General features: G+C 44.8%; 1 protein-coding gene across 7 annotated transcripts in view; it reads right to left on the reverse strand.

The window, feature by feature from the left end:
- LOC139053411 (uncharacterized) overlaps nucleotides 1–20,836 on the reverse strand; it is a 62,302-nt gene that overhangs the window by 13,281 nt on the left and 28,185 nt on the right. For 6 of the 7 annotated variants that reach the window (XR_011510459.1, XR_011510461.1, XR_011510462.1 and 3 more), the window contains one exon: nucleotides 17,627–17,661. Coding sequence is in view for 2 of the 7 variants with exons in the window: in XM_070530430.1 (XP_070386531.1) it covers nucleotides 17,627–17,661 (35 nt within the window). In the remaining 5 variants the exon portion in view is untranslated. Of the gene's footprint in view, nucleotides 1–11,781; nucleotides 13,156–17,626; nucleotides 17,662–20,836 lie in introns of those variants that run through there. The other variant, XM_070530431.1, reaches the window with a different exon arrangement.

The following is a 20,836-nucleotide window of genomic DNA, read 5'->3' on the forward strand; positions in this document are numbered from 1 at the left end:
ATGTGATGTTGAGTTCAAGTGGGAAACGCCGCAGGCCGACGCATTTGAAGAACTCAAACGACGCATGCAGTCGCCGCCGGTACTTGCGCACTTCGACGAGCACGCCGATACAGAAATCCATACTGACGCCAGTAGCCTAGGCCTCGGTGCCGTTCTAGTCCAGAGGAAAAACGGAGTCGAACAGGTGATATCTTACGCTAGCCGGTCGCTGTCAAAAGCGGAAGGCAACTATTCTACGACCGAAAAGGAATGCCTCGCCATCGTTTGGGCTACAGCTAAATTTCGCCCTTATCTTTATGGCAGGCCATTCAAAGTCGTCAGTGACCATCACGCTTTGTGTTGGCTAGCGAGTATAAAGGATCCTTCAGGACGACTGGCGCGGTGGAGCCTCAGACTACAAGAATACGACATCACTGTAACCTACAAGTCCGGACGAAAACACTCCGATGCCGATTGCCTATCACGTGCCCCTATTGACCCGCCGCCGCAGGTTGACGAAGATGACGACGCCTTCCTTGGCATGATAAGTGCAGAAGACTTCGCTGAGCAGCAACGGGCAGACCCGGAGCTAAAAGGCCTGGTGGAATATTTGGAAGGGCACACCGACGTTGTCCCCAGGGCATTTAAGCGCGGACTATCTTCCTTCACGCTTCAAAACAATCTCCTCGTGAAGAAGAACTTTTCACCAGTCCGCGCCAACTACCTTCTTGTTGTCCCGTCAGGACTTCGTCCAGAAGTATTGCACGCCCTACATGACGATCCGACCGCTGGACACCTCGGTTTTTCCCGGACACTCTCGAGGATACAACAAAAGTATTATTGGCCGCGCCTGACCGCCGACGTCGCCCATTATGTCAGAACATGCCGAGACTGTCAGCGACGTAAGACACCGCCGACAAGGCCAGCCGGATTACTACAGCCAATCGAGCCTCCTTGCCGACCATTCCAGCAGATCGGGATGGACTTGCTGGGACCCTTTCCGACGTCAACAACCGGAAATAAGTGGATCGCCGTGGCGACAGACTACCTCACCCGCTTCGCTGAAACTAAAGCACTGCCGAAAAGTAGCGCAGCCGAAGTGGCGAAATTTTTTGTCGAAAACATCCTGCTTCGACATGGCGCCCCAGAAGTCCTCATCACCGACAGAGGAACGGCCTTTACAGCGGAGCTCACCCAAGCCATTCTGAAATACAGTCAGACAAGGCACAGGAGGACCACGGCCTACCACCCGCAGACGAATGGCCTTACGGAGCGGCTGAATAAGACCCTCGCCGACATGCTAGCGATGTACGTCGACGTCGAACACAAGACGTGGGACGCGGTCCTGCCGTACGTAACCTTTGCGTACAACACGGCGGTGCAAGAAACAACACAGATCACGCCGTTTAAGCTGGTTTACGGCAGGAACCCGACGACGACGCTCGACGCCATGCTGCCGCACGTCACTGACGAGGAGAACCTTGACGTCGCTACCTATCTCCAGCGCGCCGAAGAAGCCCGACAGCTCGCCCGCCTACGGATCAAGACCCAGCAGCGTACCGACAGCCGACATTACAACCTCCGACGACGCTTTGTTGAGTACCAGCCCGGCGACCGTGTTTGGGTATGGACCCCTATACGCCGGCGAGGACTCAGTGAGAAGCTGCTGCGACGCTATTTCGGACCCTACAAGGTCATCCGACGTATTGGCGCACTAGACTATGAGGTCGTGCCAGACGGCATTTCGCACTCACAGCGGCGCCGCGCACGATCTGAAGTGGTCCACGTGGTGCGCCTTAAACCATTTTACGGACGCTGCTGAACTTCCTTAGTTTATTGTTTTCTTTGCTACGAGTGCTTTTCTTTGTTACTTTCGTTTGTTTGAAGCATCGGGTCGATGCTTTTTAAGAGGGGGGTAATGACACGTGTACTTATGTTTATCGGGCAACCACGTTTCGCCGCTTAACAACTGTAATCGCAGAGCGAGGGACGCGCCTGCATGTATCCGACGTTTCTGGAAAGTTATCGACGCTTCTATCCGCGTGTCTGTTGTCGCCGAACCTTGTGCTATCAGATTTCATCGCGTGACACGAATGGTGTAGAACTTTGTGGAAGACACGCGGGTCCCATCAGTTAATCTGGAACATTCGACGACTGATCTATAAAAGCCGACGCGCTTGACTCGCTGATCAGATTTTCGACGATCGCCGACTGTGTTCGCCGCTATCGTTGTGCTTTAAGTGTATCCTGTTTTGTGGGCACAGGTTCGCCCAATAAAAGCTAGTTTTGTTTTTCACAGTACTGCTACTGTGTTCTTTCTTCACCGTCACTACCACGTGACAATATCAACTCAGTGAATGTTCTAGTTCCCCAGGGACATGAAACTGCACACATCTTCAAGCCCTCATAGTTGATCTAACATCTTTAGTGCAAAACTACAATACACCACCCAGTATATTCACCTTTCTGACATTCACTTAGTCACATTCATGTAAATTCGGAAGGTCTGCAAAATAGAGGGTACTTCCCACACTCATCCCCACACATATCTTGTCCACTTCGCTAGTATGTAAAAGCACAGTCTCCTCAACTCCCGTTCTAATGTAGAAGTGCGATAATTATTTATTTATTTATTTATTTATTTATTCAAAATACTCTCAGATAGCCAAGAATACGCAATGCTTTGGCGGTCATTTTATTATTGCGAGTCTTCCAGCAAAGATTGACAGTGAGATATACGCCAAGGTACTTGTATGAAGTCGCATGCGCACAAGGGTTAGAATTTAGTGAGTATGGGAAGGCTGAAGGCGTCTTTTTGTGGGTAAAAGTCACAGTTCTGCATTTGTCAGGATTCAGCGTCATTTGCCACGATGCGCACCAGTTAGTGATTTGATCTAAGTCGTTCTGAAGTTCAAGGTGTTCAGAGGGTGAGCTAATTTTCCGATATATTATGCAGTCGTCTGCGAAAAGTCTAATGGTTGAAGTAATGTTAGACGGCAGGTCATTGATGTAGATTAAAAACAGTAATGGACCCAAGACGCTGCCCTGGGGAACACCAGAGGAGACATCAGTTAAATCTGATTCATATCTGTCGATGACAGTGAACTGCTTACGAAATGACAGGAAATTACGCAACCATGAGATCGTTGAAGAATGTAAGTGCAACGACGATAGTTTAGCTATTAAGCAGGAGTGTGGAACACGATCAAATGCCTTGGAGTAGTCCAAAAAAATGCAGTCAGTCTGGAAACCTTCATCCATGTTAGAAAAAAAGTTCACTGGTGAATTCTATTAACTGCATGTCACACGAATATCCCTTCCTAAATCCATGCTGGTTTGGGAAAAAGAAGTTATTGCATTCAAGGTAATGTGCGATGCCTGATGCAACGATGTGCTCAAGAAGTTTGCATGCGATACAGGTTAGAGATATCGGGCGATAGTTACTGACATGATTTCTATCACCAGCTTTAAAAATGGGAATAACTTTAGCGATTTTCCAATCATCAGGTATTTCCCCGGTAGACAATGATTGCTCGAATATGTTGCAGAAGGTAACGCTGGAATGATTTACGGTGTTCTTAAGCATTTTAGAATTTATGCCGTGAATGCCACAGCAAGTTGATAACTTGATGTTATTGATTAAAGATGCAATACCAGTAGCAGTTAGGTTTATAGGTTCCATGTGCTGATAGAGGACATCGGTTAGCTGTGGGATACTGGAATGGTCTTCATGAGTAAAGACAGATCTAAAGAAAGGGTTAAAAACAAATGGACACTCTTGTTTACTTATGGGTGCCCCGATGTCGTCTTGAAGTAATATATTCGCATCCCTGTTTTTCGGTGATATGGTCTTCCAAAATTTTGACGGGTTATTCTTGATAACAAATTGACAATCACGTAAATAGAACGTGTGTTTAGCTTTGCATACAGCTTGACAGTATTTTTGATCAGCTGCTTTATGGTTAAGCCGTGATTGTGGGGTTCTTAATTGTTTAGCTTTCCTAAATAAACATTTCTTTTTGTTCTTTAGTGTGCGCAAAGACCTGTGAAACCAAGGCTTTGATATTTTAACCCGGAAGGAAATTCGCGGTATGTATGAGAACAAGGTCAGTTAATTTTTCTTTAAATAAAGCCCAGTTATCGTTGACCAGTCTGCCAGGAAAAGTAGGAATATATGTGCGACAAAATTTTTCTAAACCGAGGTTGATGGCATCGTAGTCTCCTTTTTTATAATCTAAGATTTGTTTGGGCCATGTGATACGCTGATAAAAAGATGTAGTAATTGTAAATTCGAGAAGCAGATGGTCACTAAATCCTTCACAAAAAGACACTGGGCTGATAAACTCGGGAGCAGTCGTAAGGATCAAATCCAAGATGTTATCACCGCGGTTAGGCTGATTTATTATCTGGACAAATGGAAAATCTAGACTAAACTCTATGAATTCATTAGAGTCGGTAGAACAAGATGTTAGGTTTTTTCAGTTTATGTCAGGATAGTTGAAGTCACCCAAAAGGAAGATATGAGCTGTTTGGAATTTCTGTTTAATTGCACTAAGGTTATCGGTCAAGTCTGAAATGAACGAGGTCGTATGATCTGGTGCTTTGTAACATACCCTAAGCAGGCACTTGTGCGCCTGTGAAGGAATACAAACCCACAAGATTTCCAGTGGGGAGGAAACATTAACATAAAAATGTACGATCTGTTTTTTTATGGCGACTAGGACGCCACCACCCCTTCTATTGGTCCAATCATTCCAGTGAATGATGTAATCCTCAGCGTCAAATAAAACTTCATGATCAGGAACATTTGAGTTAAGCCACGTTTCTACTAATAATAAGATGTCAGTACCATCACTTTCTAAGCGAGAGCATAGTTCAGTGCGCTTGGGGAGAATGCTACGAATATTAGTGAAAGATACTTTAAGCTCCCTCCGATGGTCGACTACAAGCATTTGAAGCTAACGTACTAATATCTTGTGGACGTGTTGCCGGGGCGCAGTTGAGCTATCTGGAAGACTGTATCACAGTGTTTGAAGCAGAATCATACGTGTATACCCTTTAATCAATACTCAACTTTTCAACGTGAAGCCTGAATGGCATCTTTTTAGATTTAGCATAGTCCAGGAGAACATTCATTTGGGCTAGATGGTGCATACTTGAATTAGGAAGGAACAGCGCCAACTAAGACGATCACAAGAGGGGAGAACGACACAGGACAAGCGCCAACTTCATCTAACTTTATTCATCGAAAATTCTGCAAATATAGGAAAAACACAGACATGCGCACAATGACCATCATGCGTCATCTGCCAAACCGTTCCAGATATGACATTTCGCTTTTGAAGAGGGTCACTGAAGTATCACTAACACAGTTTTTTCCTCTTTTCTTTATATGGAATGCTTCTAAAACCTCACGTGCCTTAGTTTCCCTACTTCTGCCAAGAATCTTTATCTCTCCGAACCGTGGTTCACACTTCTTGCAGTACTGGCATTGTTTTTGTGGCGAATGTTCTGCCGCTTGGTCACACACGGTGCAAGTTGCGCAATGTTGCGAAAGATGCGCACCTCCTTCTTTCAGCGACCTCACATGTTCAGCAGCACGGTCGTTCACGCATCTGCCCGCTTGGCCCACATAGGATTTCCCGCACGTCAAAGGTATTTCATATACCACACCGGTGCAGCACTTTACAAACTGCTTCCCATGTTTTTTGGTGCAGTTGCTCCTCGTACCCTCGCTCGCGACGCGGGCGCAGAGCTGGGCTTGTTTTCGAGGAGCCGAAAACACGACTGGGACGCCGTGTCTGTTTGCCACCTTTTTCATATTGTGGGCTATCCTGTGTACATACGGAACCACTTCCGGCTTTGCAGCTAGTCTTTCTTGTGCGCACGGTTTCTTGACCATGGCACCTTTGATATTTTGCAAGATCACTTCAGCCACTGCTGTGATAACCATGCTTGGGAACCCCGCCGTAACCAACCTATCAACCTGCTTGTCAAAGCTCGCACTCATTGCGTGGTGACACGATTTCACGAGAGCAGACTCAAGACAAAGTTTTGCAATCGAACGTTTTACGGTTTTTGAATGCGCCGACGCATAAGGAAGAAGCTCCTTTTGTGCTCTAGGTGCGTACTACCAACATACATGATCTACACCCAAGGTAATGTTAATGTCTAAAAACTGTAATCGCCCCTGCAAGGGTAGCTCATGCGTGAAAACCAACCCCCTTCCCTCCTCTTTAAAGCTGTCTAGGACAGTGCTTACACCATCTGTGTAAGTCAACACGTTCAGTTTGTTAAAAACTATTAAAAAATCGTCAACATACCTGAACACTTTCAGTACACCCTTTCCTGTTAAAATTGGCTCCAAGGCGCTGTCAATACAGGTTAAGAAAATGTTAGTAAGCACCGGGGCTACGCAGGATCTAATACAAATCCCTTGTCTTTGTCGATAAAACTTGTTCTCGAAAGAGAGAAACGTCACATCAAGGTAAAATTCTAGCATTCTCATAAAATTGTCTATTGACACGCCAGAGGAGTTCTGGAACTCTACTGCACCTGTGTGTGTCACTGTGTCGTTCTCCCCTCTTGTGATCGTCTTAGTTAGCGCTGTTCCTTCCTAATTCAAGTTAGCATAGTCAAGAAGATTTTTTCTCGCAATGCGTGTTTGAAGGGAAAAATCCTCAAGCACGGCAAAGCCAGTGTCCTTGAATTAATAGCCCTGTTCGAAAACACGTTGCCCGTCTTTAAAGGAGGTAAATTTAGCTATGATACGCCTACGTTTATCTTCATGATACTGGCCGAGGCGTTGGGCGCGTTCAATTTGTGAAGACTGCAGATTGATACAAGATGATTCGTCCAGAGTGCTATAACTTTTTCTTCGGCTGTACACCATGACTCTGAAGCATCTTCAGAAATACCGAAGAAAAGCAAATTTGATCGTCGCATTCGGTTTTCTGCGTCTTCACAGCGGGAGTGTGGTATCCTTAGTTTGTCCGGTAAATTACAAGCCGAAATAGATGAGCTGAATTCCAAAGTGCTATGGGCGTTTTTAATCTCTGCAGAGTCAACTTCAATTGCACGGATTCTTGCAGACAGCTGCCTCAACTCGACATCTACAGAGGCCTGCCAGTTCTTTATTGCGAGCAGGTCATCCTTAATTTCATCTTGTCCGGATATAATCTGCTGAACTGTTGCTAAGACCTTCGCCAAAACGTCATCATGCTCAGGGCCTGGATTTGTTTCAATATCACCAGACATAATTCTGCCAAAACATGTACACCCAAAAATGAAACAGGAAGTGTGGCTCGGGTATTAATGCCAGTGTCTTGGTGTACTACTCGATTCAGCCGCTGGGCTCTGTGAAAGTATCCACTCTTGTTGCATTTCTTTCTCCATGTTCAACTGCCGGCCGCAATTGGTTGTAATGCTGCGGCATCCACAGCACGAAATCCAGCCATTGACAAACATAGGTCTACATAAGGTCTACACAAGTGAGTGTAGCGAATGCCTTGGATGGTAGCGAGAGCAGGCGAACAATGTAGATGTCAAAGTGATAGAAACGGGCATCACAGAGACGAAAGGAGTGCATTGGCGACTTCGTGTGTTGCGTCCTCTTGGAGCACTGACAGTGAAGGCATTCGCGTGCCCAGCGGCGCATATCAGAGTACACTCAGGTGGCATGCTGGGTGGCATGAACCTGGGGATGACTTGCATGGTGTAGGTTATCAAACACTTGATGAAGGAGTCGGAATGGAATGAATGGCAGTGTTCGACTCCTTGACATGTTGCAAGTGGTAGCGACTGAAGAAAATGGAAAGGGGACGTCTGGAAGCACTAATGACGTTGCAGAGGACCGGAGGTCCCGAAGCACGACGTCTAAGTGCTGCACCGTAGCAATTTCTTCGATGTCAAGTGTTGCCGTGGATATTGCGTCGATACAGAAGGCATCTGCAGCTGCGTTGACCAGGCTTTCAATGTATTGTTTGTCCACGGTGAACTCGGACATGAAATTGAGGTGCCACCAAAGGTTGCGAGTCCAGCTCAATGTTAACAATGGCAATCGGAATCCAGCTTGGAGTTCTGGCTGGTTTGCCCATATCTTCAAGTGGGTACGACGGCCACCAAATGTTGTGGGTTCGAGTGTCTTAACTTCTCATGGGCAGTGCCGATTCTACCTCCGAGGAAGAATGGCAGAAAAAGCTAGTTACAGCATGGGATTCCTTTCAAGGATCCCCTGAGCGAGCTGGCGATACGTGTCCACGCACACGCTGACATATGCTGTTAAGTACATTGTTAGTGCACACATCAACAATGACGTCAAATCTAGCTAACACCGAGACATTTAAACTGATCAACTATCTCTATTTGTTTGGAGTTAAATATGATGCTATTGTGTGGACAAACTGGTTTATATTTCAGCTGGAAAATTACTGCTCTTGTGTGTTTTTCTTTTCATTACCACGCATATGATTAGATTGCGACCATTTTCCCAGCGAAGTCATCGTCATATTGCACCCTTGTATGAGTTCATGAATGTTATGTCCAGATAAGAAAATGCTTGTACCATATATTATGAATCTGGCATTTGGGTTAATGTTTACAATGTCATTAACATAAATGTTGAAAAGTAGTGGCCCTAATTTATTTTATTTATTTATTTATTTATTTATTAAGGAACCCACAGCGCCAAGGCATTACAGTGGGGGGGGGGGGGTACAAGAAGGAATACATACGACACCTCTGCTCCTGTACAGTGTTAAAAGTGATAACAAAAGAGGAAAAACGAAAAAAAAAACGGCAAAAAAGGCAAAGCCCCTAGCAATGCACATCTACAATCTACAAGATCAAAAAGAAAGCATCATTTGATTCAACCCTCACAACATCACTCGGCAGTCTATTCCATTCCCTAATGGTTTTAGGAAAGAAAGACATTCTGAACAATTCAGTTTTTGTCGCAAATTCACGGACCTTAAAATCATGGTCAACACGATTGGATCTATAAAAAGGCTCTAGCACAAACTTTTCGCGATCAACCCGAACAGCTGAATAATAAATAGCATGGAAGAACTTCAGCCTCAACTTCTTACGGCGCATGTCTAGTAATTCCCAGTTGAGTGCTTCCTTCGTACGCGATGCACTGTATTGAGCCCCGCGTATGCCAGATACGAAGCGAGCGGCAATGTTCTGCACCCGCTCCAGCTTATCTTTATCTCTACGAGTAGGCGGGTCCCAAACCGTACACGCGTATTCCAGAATTGACCTCACATAAGTCTTGTACAAGATGTCCAGACATGACTGTGGAAAAGTGTTTGCATTTCGGCGAAGAAATCCCAGGATTTTGCATGCTTTAGCAGTGACATAATCGACTTGACGGCGCCAATTCAAAGTGGGAGTAAAATAAACACCTAAATATTTAAATTCGAATACCTGTTCCAACATTACATTCCTAATAACGTACGGTTGCATATCAAGGTTTTTCTTTCTTGTAAATTTCATATGAACAGTTTTAGACATATTCAAATTCATATTCCATTTGACGCACCACTCTGAGATTCTGTTCAAGTCTTCCTGAAAGATCTCAGCATCACGGTCACAAGTGACTACTCTATAGAGAACGCAGTCGTCCGCAAATAACCGCATTTGAGACACTACTCCGTCACCAATGTCGTTCACGTACAGCAAGAACAATAGCGGCCCCAACACGGAGCCTTGCGGAACACCGGACACAACTTGCACCTTCTGTGACTGAGTACCATTAACCATGACAAACTGCTGACGTAAGCGTAGGTAATCTTCTACCCATGATATTACTTGAGGACTGATATTGTAAAAGGCCATTTTTTTTATTAGTAAACAGTGCGTCACTGTATCAAATGCCTTTTTGAAATCCAAGAACACACAGTCCACGCTAAGACGCCTGTCCAGTGCTTCTGCCAGCTCGTGCACAAATTCAGTCAACTGCGTAGTACAAAAGAGGCCCCTTCGAAAACCATGCTGCCGAGGATTAAACAATGAATGTGCGTCCATATGTGCTACTATACTAGTGTACAAAATGTGTTCAAGAGTCCTGCACGCAACTGAAGTTAGTGATACTGGCCTATAATTTGAGACGGTGTCACGAGGACCAGATTTATGAATTGGCACTACGCTTGCGATTTTCCAGTCATCGGGAAGGCAGGATTCCTCAAGCGATTTTTCGAAAATAATCTTCAAGTACGGTGCCACCGACTGTGCACAAAATTTATAAAACTTGTTTGGCAAGTCATCAGGACACCCAGCCTTACCAATCTTCAGATTCTGCAGCAGAGACTCTATGCCATTAATGCTAATAACAACATCATCCATATCACTCACCACCGGCTGGAAATTCAAGGTACTCATATCATGTCTGTGTTGCAATGCACAGCTGAAAACAGAGCTAAAATACGTATTAAAGAACTCAGCTTTTCCTACGTCATCATCAATAAAGCTGTTACCAGACACAAGCGGTGGTATAGTCACAGTGTCTTTTCCATTTCTCTTTGCATGTTTCCAGAATTCCTTCGGATTATCCTTTAATTTCGACTCCATTGAAATTCCAAATGAATGTTTTGCAGCTACCACTGCAACTTTCATTTTTTCGGTAGTTTCATGCAGCTTCAACCAATGATCACGTGTCGGCTTACCTTTGTATTTGCGGTAAGCTAGTTGCCTTTTGCGTGTTAGACTGCGTAACTCCCGAGTAAACCAACATTTACTTTTACTTCTTCTTTTCGTTAATGTCCACGCCGGAACAAAGCGCTCCCTCAGCTCAAACATCTTCTTCTTAAATATAGGCCATAATTCAGTTACTCCAGTGTAGTCGGCATATGTTTCAAATACCGTCCGGTACTCATTCAACGCTTTATTTATCTCGCATACATTTGCTTTTTCGTAGTTATATACTCGTCTGTTTGCTGTTCCAATGCTTCTTAAATGTTCAACATTCATTTCACAAAGCACAACATTATGATCGCTTATTCCAGGTAGCACGTGAGTAGACCGGACGAATTCAGGTTTATTTGTGAATAACAAATCTAAGATATGGTTCCCACGTGTCGGTTCCAATACAGTTTGATGTAACTCAAAAAGTTCAACCAAGTTGATCAGTTCCTGACTAGACCAACCCGAAAAAGAGTGAAAGTGAGGTTGATGACTCCAATCAATATTAGGCAGGTTGAAATCACCTCCAACTACCATGAAGTCTGTTTGAACTGCATCAACTGTCACTGCCAACTGCCTAAGCACATCAACGGATGAATCAGGCGGGCGGTAGAATGAACACACAGTTAAAGCTTTGCTATTATTAAGCGTCAGTCTGCACCATACAGCCTCACATTCATCGGTGCCAGCATTTATCTGAGAAGAAGAAATTTTAGAATCCACAAGAATAAATACACCTCCACCATGCAAGTCTCTGTCTTTTCTATAACACTTAAATCGATCTGAGAATACTTCACCATCAGCAACTTCATTTGCTAACCATGATTCAGTACCGAGAATAATAGACGGCTTTACCATATCAACTAGAGATGCAAATTCATCAACCTTGTTCTTAATGCTTCGGCAGTTAATTACAAGAAAGGAAATATGCGTTGCATTATGCCGACGCCGTCATCTGACCGGTTCTACTCCCTTTGTAGCATCTGCTTTCTCTTTTATTACTGGTACCACCTCCTTTGTATTATCATCAAACAAGTACTTCTGACCATTTATAATAAGAGTGTCGTACTTAAGACTGATCTTATCGCCACTTTGTTGTCGCGATTTCGCGAACTGCCATAGATGCTTTCTCTTTCTGTGTATATCCTCAGAAAAGTCCTCTGAAATACTGACATTGCTTCCTTTTAATTTATAAGCACTTTTTAAAACATTTTGCTTTTCAACGTAGGAAGCGAAAGTCGCTATTAAAGGACGATTGCTACCAGTCTTGAATTTGCCTAGCCTGTGAGCATTTGCCATATTCACTGATTGGATGCCCAATTTTGATTTGCACACATCAATTACACATATTCCAGAGTCCTCACTTGACTCGTTTGGTTTTGTATCTTCTACACCGAAAAAAAGCAAATTACAACGCCTCCTCTGGTTCTCGAGATAGTCTACCTTCGCCATAACTGAACCCAGCATACGCTGGTGTTCTTCACATTGTTTCTTACATTCTTTAATTGCGCAGCTAATTTGGTCAATACTAGATATTTTAGATTCTATAGACGCTACACGGGCGCTGAGATCATTCATAGCGCGTTTACTTTCAACTTGGGTTAGTTCTATTGCATTTAACTTGGCCTTAATGCTATCTTGACCATCGAGGAGCCTCTGCAGAGTTTCGGCAGTGGTCGGGCCAGGGTTAAGCTCAACGTCGCCACTTAAAAGTAGCAGCAACAGATAAAAGGAAATACGACGCAATAATCGAAAGCGATGACGCGAATAATCTTTCACTTGCGAGTGAGTTTTCAGGCAAGCAAATAACATTTGGGGTGGAACCGGCAAAACAAAATGCGTGCGAAAGCAATGCAAGTTCGGATTACTAACCTGCAAAAGCAGCAAGAAAAACGTGAGCGGCACCGCTTCTGCCATGCCGGTTCCACGCCCCTCTGGGTGACTGCCAGATCCCGGTATTTGTAGGCTGACGATAAGGCGTTCACTGCACCAGTGTTCCCTGATCGGCACGGTACATCGGCCGAAGTCAGCGGCTATGCTTGTCGATTCGTCGTCGTGAGCAGCAGACGAAGTTCCATTCGCTGATCCATCAACGCAGATCCCAGACCAAAAGGGTGAACTCGTAGTTGACGTACATGAAACGGCGTCGCCAAAAGACTGCTTCAAAGCTGAGATGCCATGAGCCTGCAAAAGCAGCAAGAAAAACGTGAGCGGCACCGCTTCTGCCATGCCGGTTCCACGCCCCTCTGGGTGACTGCCAGATCCCGGTATTTGTAGGCTGACGATAAGGCGTTCACTGCACCAGTGTTCCTTGATCGGCACGGTACATCAGCCGAAGTCAGCGGCTATGCTTGTCGATTCGTCGTCGTGAGCAGCAGACGAAGTTCCATTCGCTGATCCATCAACGCAGATCCCAGACCAAAAGGGTGAACTCGTAGTTGACGTACATGAAACGGCGTCGCCAAAAGACTGCTTCAAAGCTGAGATGCCATGAGCCTGCAAAAGCAGCAAGAAAAACGTGAGCGGCACCGCTTCTGCCATGCCGGTTCCACGCATGGCAATATACTGCCTTGTGGGACACCAGAATTAATTGGTTTTATTGCTGAGTATGATTATGTATGTTGACAAGTTAATATTTTATTAGTTTTACAGCCTGGCTTCATAATCTGAAGTACCATAGCTTCTCTAGAAGTAACTCTTCATTAACAAGATGAAAATCTTTTGAAAAGTCAGGGAATATTCCCATCACAAAAGCTGTTTTCAAATTGTGACAGAATATATCCTTTTTTTTTAACAGCGCTAGTTCAGTAGATTTGTTTTTCTGGAATCCGAATTTACATTTGGTGAGCAAATTGTATTTATTTATAAATTTAGTAAATCTAGCATGGCAAATTTTCTCTACGAATCCCGAGAAATTTCCCACCCCCAAAAGATATCCCACCCCTAACTAAGGTCCCAGCTTAGGCATGATAAGGCACCAGTCAGGCATGATAAGGCACCAGTTGTTATCTTGGTAAGTGTTTGGAGTGCACTCATAAAATCATTAGAGTGCAACACCATCTCAAATTCGTTTAAATTCTTGAAACCTTAAATTCTTAAAACCTCGTTAAACCGTACCTCCTTAAACAGTAGTTTCGTTTTAAATGTAGTAAAGTTAAATCCCTGACTCAGTGGCCATTGAACATAATGCATTTTGTATCTGCATACCGTAAACCGTACCAGCTTATTACGTATGTATCGGTTAACACGCACTGTTTCCACTTTTATTTATTTATTTATTTACAGATACTGCTGTCTCAATACATGAGACATAGCAGGAGTGGATACACCAGAAATTAGATCAACACAACATACAATGAACTTGAAACGTAATTACAAAATATGGTTAGACAATTCTTCACAAACTCACAAACTTGATTGCAAAACCACAGCAGTTTGTCCCCATCGGGCAGCCTGTCAGAACAAACCTCACAGATCAAAACAACGGCCTTCAATCGCATTGTCTGTTTGTGAGTGAAGCCACATCAACATCATTTCGGTGTCGTACAGGCAAAGACTCGGGCCATGCCGAAGCTCGGAAAAAAAGCACCAGGTGCTCAGCACAGAAGAAAAATTACGACATTCGACCCACTAAAGCATATTCTAGTACACTGTAAATACAGCTGCCCTGGCCATTCCGACAGCGGTGACAACAGCCAAGAGTGGAACCAGGGGCACCGGCCACTTAGCAGGAGCATGGAAAAGTCCAGTGTAAAGAGCATGAAAATTATAAACTGTGCCCTCGCACGGCGTGCGAAATGTGAACGGCTGAACTCTCTTTATGAGAAGAATCCGCTCGCTGTTCGCAGCCAGCACTGGAGCACACATGCCAAAGGCGCTCTGGCACAGCGTACGGAGATTTCGGTCAATTTTCCGTGTTTGGCACAGGAATTGGCGTTTGTATCAAAACGGCACCATTGGCGCAGGAGTCCCACCTCGGCTTTTTCAATGCCTTGCACTGCGAAGGCTACGGTACAGTGGGGCGTGCCCACAATGATCCCCCTTCTAACTGTCACCTTTGCATAAAGCTCAAGTTTAAATTTTGATGTTAACGTTGACACCACGACTTTCAATTTTGGTGCCTATGACGCAGTAAACATAAGCAAAACGTGGTTGTCCTCGGGAAGCCACAGCGCTTTTAGCCAGTGGACTCGTAACTGAAGCCTGCGGTGGTCGCTGTATCTACGCTACGTAGCCGCCCACAACAACCAATAGCAGTCGCATACGGGAATCTGCTTTATTATGAAATAAAGTGTAAGCCTGCCTCCTTAAGAGAGTAAGGAGGCAGGTTTCTGTTGAAAAGAGTGTTCGAGAGAAAGGCGACTTCGTGGTCTGCTTGCAAGCTCCACGCACCACATACGACAGTAAAACTTAGCTGATACGTTCACAGCAGCATATGCTACCAACGGAGTATGTTATTTCACCAAGCTCGACGTGTGGTTCAGAGCCCCTTAATCTATGTGCTACTGCTGCTATGAAGCTTGATTCTGAGACACTATTAAACACTCACTCATGTCACAATGTAATAATGTACCGATAAGGGTAACAGAAAAGACAGGTACCATATTGAAACATTTCATAACCAAGTATGATAGGTGTTGCATAAAGGCAGGTGTCATTTTTTTTTTTGCGATAAGTGATCACTCCAAAAGAGTACGCATTTGGGCTGGTTGGTTCATGATTACGAGCAATAAAAACAGCGCTAAACGACGGGACGAGTGAAGGGACACAGACAACGGCGCTGACTAACAACCAAAGTGTGTTTATTCCGTCAGTCAGCATATATATGCTCCGCCGCTATCTGAAACCACAGAATCTACAGGATAGGGCATGCGCAGGGGGAATGCAATTAGTGTGACAAGAAGGCAATCTCCTTTGGAAGGAGAGAAATGGACGGGAGGCTTACACATGCATCACCACTAACGTGAATGTGGAAGGCTTCGGATATAAGGCGTGCGCGGTCATCACGATATTTTGACAGATAGGTTACACCTTCGAAGGATGGCTTGCAGCCGCATTCATTGCAATGTAGCGACAACTGACTATCTTTTGCCCGTTTTTGAAATTTGTTGAAGTGCTCACGCATGCGGTCGTTGATGCAACGCCCCGTTTGGCCGATATAAAAACGCTTGCATGAAAGAGGGATCTTGTAAACCACACAGTCACAACAGTCAGCAACAAACCTCTGTCTGTGCTGTTTTTTACAACTGTTTTTGCTGTTATTGCTTACCCTATTGACTTGGTGGCACAGGCTACCTAACTTATTTTTGGCAGTAAACAGCAACCTGACGCCTGCCCTACTGACAACCTTTTTGAGGTTGTGCGCAACCTGGTGAACATAAGGTATTACCGCAACCACCTGCCGTGAGCGATTCTCGGACAGAGCAGCTGCCGACTGCTTTCCTTTAAGGTTCGCTACGAGGCTTTCGGCGATGCTGGTCAAAAGTGGTACCGAGAACCCTGCGAGCTTCAGTCTGGCTACTTGCTTTTCGAAGCTTACATCCACTTGGTGGTCACATGACCGGATGAGGGCCGCCTTCATGCAGGAACTTGCTATACCGCGCTTGACTATCTTTGAGTGCGCGGACGAAAATGGAAGAAGGCGCTTATGAGACCGAGGAGCGTAACCCCAACATACATGATTGCTTGAGAACGTTAGCTCCAAGTCTAAGAAACGGAGTTTGTTGTCTGACGGATGCTCCGTGGTCAATTCGAAAGAATCTAGAACTGTGCGGAACAAGTCAAATATTATAGCAGCAGCAGGCTGCGCGTCAGTGGCGTTCGCCGAAAGCCTCGTAGCGAACCTTAAAGGAAAGCAGTCGGCAGCTGCTCTGTCCGAGAATCGCTCACGGCAGGTGGTTGCGGTAATACCTTATGTTCACCAGGTTGCGCACAACCTCAAAAAGGTTGTCAGTAGGGCAGGCGTCAGGTTGCTGTTTACTGCCAAAAATAAGTTAGGTAGCCTGTGCCACCAAGTCAATAGGGTAAGCAATAACAGCAAAAACAGTTGTAAAAAACAGCACAGACAGAGGTTTGTTGCTGACTGTTGTGACTGTGTGGTTTACAAGATCCCTCTTTCATGCAAGCGTTTTTATATCGGCCAAACGGGGCGTTGCATCAACGACCGCATGCGTGAGCACTTCAACAAATTTCAAAAACGGGCAAAAGATAGTCAGTTGTCGCTACATTGCAATGAATGCGGCTGCAAGCCATCCTTCGAAGGTGTAACCTATCTGTCAAAATATCGTGATGACCGCGCACGCCTTATATCCGAAGCCTTCCACATTCACGTTAGTGGTGATGCATGTGTAAGCCTCCCGTCCATTTCTCTCCTTCCAAAGGAGATTGCCTTCTTGTCACACTAATTGCATTCCCCCTGCGCATGCCCTATCCTGTAGATTCTGTGGTTTCAGATAGCGGCGGAGCATATATATGCTGACTGACGGAATAAACACACTTTGGTTGTTAGTCAGCGCCGTTGTCTGTGTCCCTTCACTCGTCCCGTCGTTTAGCGCTGTTTTTATTGCTCGTAAGTGATCACTCGCCCATTTTAAGTGTCCCAGGTTAACATTTTAAAGAAGCAGGACTAATCTTACTTGTAGCGAGACATAAATCCTGCCACACTGTCGCAATTCTGGGACTGGTGCAATGTTGTAAATGAAAATGGCCCTGACGCAGCTTATGAGCAGTTTCTGTGCAAAGTTAAGTGGATTATGACAATTGTCTTCCTTAAGAAACCTCTAGTAAGTGCAGGAAACATACAAATCTGTCAATGAATTATGAACTGCTCAACAACATAAGAAAAAGTGACTAGATTTAGAGAGCATTTCTTCAAGTAAGATGCACCGACGGACTGAAAACTTGTGCAGCATTTAGAAACCCCGTGAATGAGGATAGTGACATAGCAGAGAAAAGTTATTATACTCACCTATCCAGCTCTTCTGCAGGAAGATCTGAAGAACTCTGGAAAAAATTAAAATCAGAAATTGGTCATATACCTCCACTTACTAAATTATAAAGGATGGGACGTAGTTCAAAGGTCTCGAACTCTGATGCATTTAATGATAATTTCGTCTATTTCACCCGCTTGTCTATGAATAGCAACATACCGGCAATAAAATTTCCTAATGAGCAGACCATTTTCTTAGACTGTGTTAATGAAAGTGAAGTAGTTTCGTCTTTTATGAAACCAAATAACAGCAAGTCTATCTATGCGTCAGGCATACAATTAACACGAGTTACGTATATTATTCTTGAAACTTATTGTGCGCAACAAACAGGGACGAAGAATAGAAGAAACACAAGGACGAGCGCTTTCTAACAACTGGTTTTATTTTTGAAGATCCACGTGCTTATATACTCACAGATCTGCGCAATGTAGTCATCCAGAGCACGCCTATAGCGCATATAATACACACAGATCTGCGCAAACAAGTGCTCTGGATGACTAGATCGCGCAGATCTGTGCGCGATCAAGCAGGTATACAAGCAGGTGGACCTTCAAAAATAAAACCAGTTGTTAGAAAGCGCTTGTCCTTGTGTTTCTTCTATTCTTCGTCCCTGTTTGTTGCGCACAATAAGTTTCAAGATGAATTTGTTCCAACTAGGCCGACTAGCAGTCTTGCGTATATTATTGACATTAATTATCATGCGCTAGTTCATATCTTTAATACGTCTTGCAACAGGAAGCTTTCCACGTAAAATGCATTATGCAAGAGTCGCCGTTATATACAAGAAAGGTGACAGAAACGAACCTCCCAATTACCGTCCGATTTCTTTTTGGCAGTTGTTTCAAAAAGATTAGAGAAAATTTTACTTAAATGTTTCACATCCTTCACTGAACATAAAATTTAATTCATTTATTTATTTAAAGTACCTCACAGGCCCATTTAAGGGCATTGGGTAAGGGGGACAACAAAGTGTTTAAACAGGAGTAAACAATATAAATATCAATACAGGAATTCACAAGATAAGTAAAGCAACGTTCAATAAATGTTTGTCTACGCTAAGCTTTAGACAGCGTAAAAACAGTAATATCCTCATACACACAAAAAATACAAAAATTCAAGTGTGAAAAACAGGGAAGGAAAGCAGGTCAATAACATCCTTATACAATGTTCCTACAGGAAGCTTTGCAATTCTTCGCGAAAAGCGCCACAATTTAAGCATGCTATGTTATCAGGAAGACTGTTCCATACAGTTATGACACATGGCAGTGCTGATGCGTTAAATGACAGTGTACAGTGGAACCCCGCTCATACGTTTTTCACCGGACCGGGGAAAAAAAACGTAACAGCCGGGAAAACGCAACAGTGAGGAAAGCTCCGAAAATGAATGAAAAAATGCAGCTTCAACTATAGACAATTTATTTCCACAGAGTGCGCTTAGGACTTTAAAAAGTCTACAATGGCGGCTTGCCGTTTATTTCGCTCGCTAGAAATCGCCACACGTTTCTCAATAGCCTGGAAGGCCGCATTGCTGTCAGCGTCGCCGTGAGGTGCGACGTACCTGCGGAGGAGGTCCAGAGCCGCGACGGCTTCTCCAAAGCTACGATTTGGCAACTCCCCGGCACCATGCGGCTCGTGCTCCTCGTCGTCACCGCGTCATGGCAATGGCAACGGACGAAGGAATATCCGCGGGAAATTTTGCCCTCTTTGGCGGAATCATGCTGACGTGCTAACGATTGCTTAGTATTGCTGCGGAGCGCGCGCGTCCGAGCAGCCCGGTTGCGCGCAGCGCGGCGTGGGAGAAATGTAAACAAGAGAGGAGAGCTGGCCGGGTAGGCGCAGCAACGCCAACTTCCGGTTTCACTTTAGCTTCGCAAAGAATGACGTCAGGACCTCTCCTGAGTTTCCTTCCTCCGTGGGTCAACATGTCCAACAACGATGCGGTGACCGTAATCGCAGTGATGATAGTGAGAGCATTTTTCACGAATGGCCACTTAGTGGCGGCCTCTCGAACTGGCGTGCGGCTTCTTGCAGCCAGTTCCATAGCCAAGCCCGGCCAAGCCCAGCCAAAACTCGTCAAAAGCCAAAATGGCGGTTTGAACGTGCTGCCTAGTTTAGCCCAGGCGGGTGCGGGATGCTAAGTTGCGACGTACCATGCGGGAACGTTTTCACAGCTACAACGTAACAGCGGGGTTCCTTATACATTGTATCCTATGGAAGCTATGCCGGGACCGGATGAAAACGACGTAGCAGCCGGGAAAACGCAGCAGTGAGGAACGTAACAGCGGGGTTCTACTGTATTGCCAAATATGCGCATGAAGCTATGGCTATTGTTAAGGCAGCATGACGTGCGCCCTGGTACTTCAAGCGGCAACAAATGAGTCCGTTAACATTCGTTAACAATTTCCTCTCGCTGCCCCAGGATGTGTGAAGATAAAATTGTCAGTAAGTTTGTTGTTTTTATGCATTTCGCTTTGAGATATCTTATCTGTAGAATGAAAGTAAGTTTAGAGTCAAGTATGATGCCTAAAATCTTCTGCTCTTTGTTCGCAGGTATTTGTTGCCCATGCATTTCCATATTGGGATCCGCAGCAAGAACTTTCTTCCTGGTGAAAAGAGTGCAAGAACTTTTTGGGGGGTTCACTCTAAACTTATTTTCGTCTGGCCACTTAGAAAGTCTGTTCAAGCACTGTTGTACTTGTCTCTAACACACTGTAAGGTTGCAGGATTTGAAACCTATCTGTATGTCTTCTACATAGATGGAATGTATGTATGCTTGTGTCGGTTGATTTGCCATTGTGGCAGCAGGTAGGTGACGTCCGCTGCGAAGTTCCGTGATTGTACCCCGCACCTTCCACCAAAATGTTGCAGGAGAAAGCAGGCCCACGAATGTAAAATAATGTATATTTACAAGTGAGGTTAATGACGTTCAGGCAAGTGCCAGACTTCGTCTTCCTCTCGACCAATCCAACTTCTTCCTTCACTTCACCGTAACAATATTGTAGAGATAGGACAGCCTCCTGCAAAGCTCAAACTGGTTGCAGATGATTGTTTAATTTAGACACAAATAGCTAATCATCATCATCAGCCTGGTTACGCCCACTGCAGGGCAAAGGCCTCTCCCATATTTCTCCAACAACCCCGGTCATGTACTAATTGTGACGATGCCATCCCTGCAAACTTCTTAATTT

This window comes from Dermacentor albipictus, unplaced genomic scaffold (genome assembly GCF_038994185.2).
Source record: "Dermacentor albipictus isolate Rhodes 1998 colony unplaced genomic scaffold, USDA_Dalb.pri_finalv2 scaffold_116, whole genome shotgun sequence".
NCBI classification, from domain to species: domain Eukaryota; kingdom Metazoa; phylum Arthropoda; class Arachnida; order Ixodida; family Ixodidae; genus Dermacentor; species Dermacentor albipictus.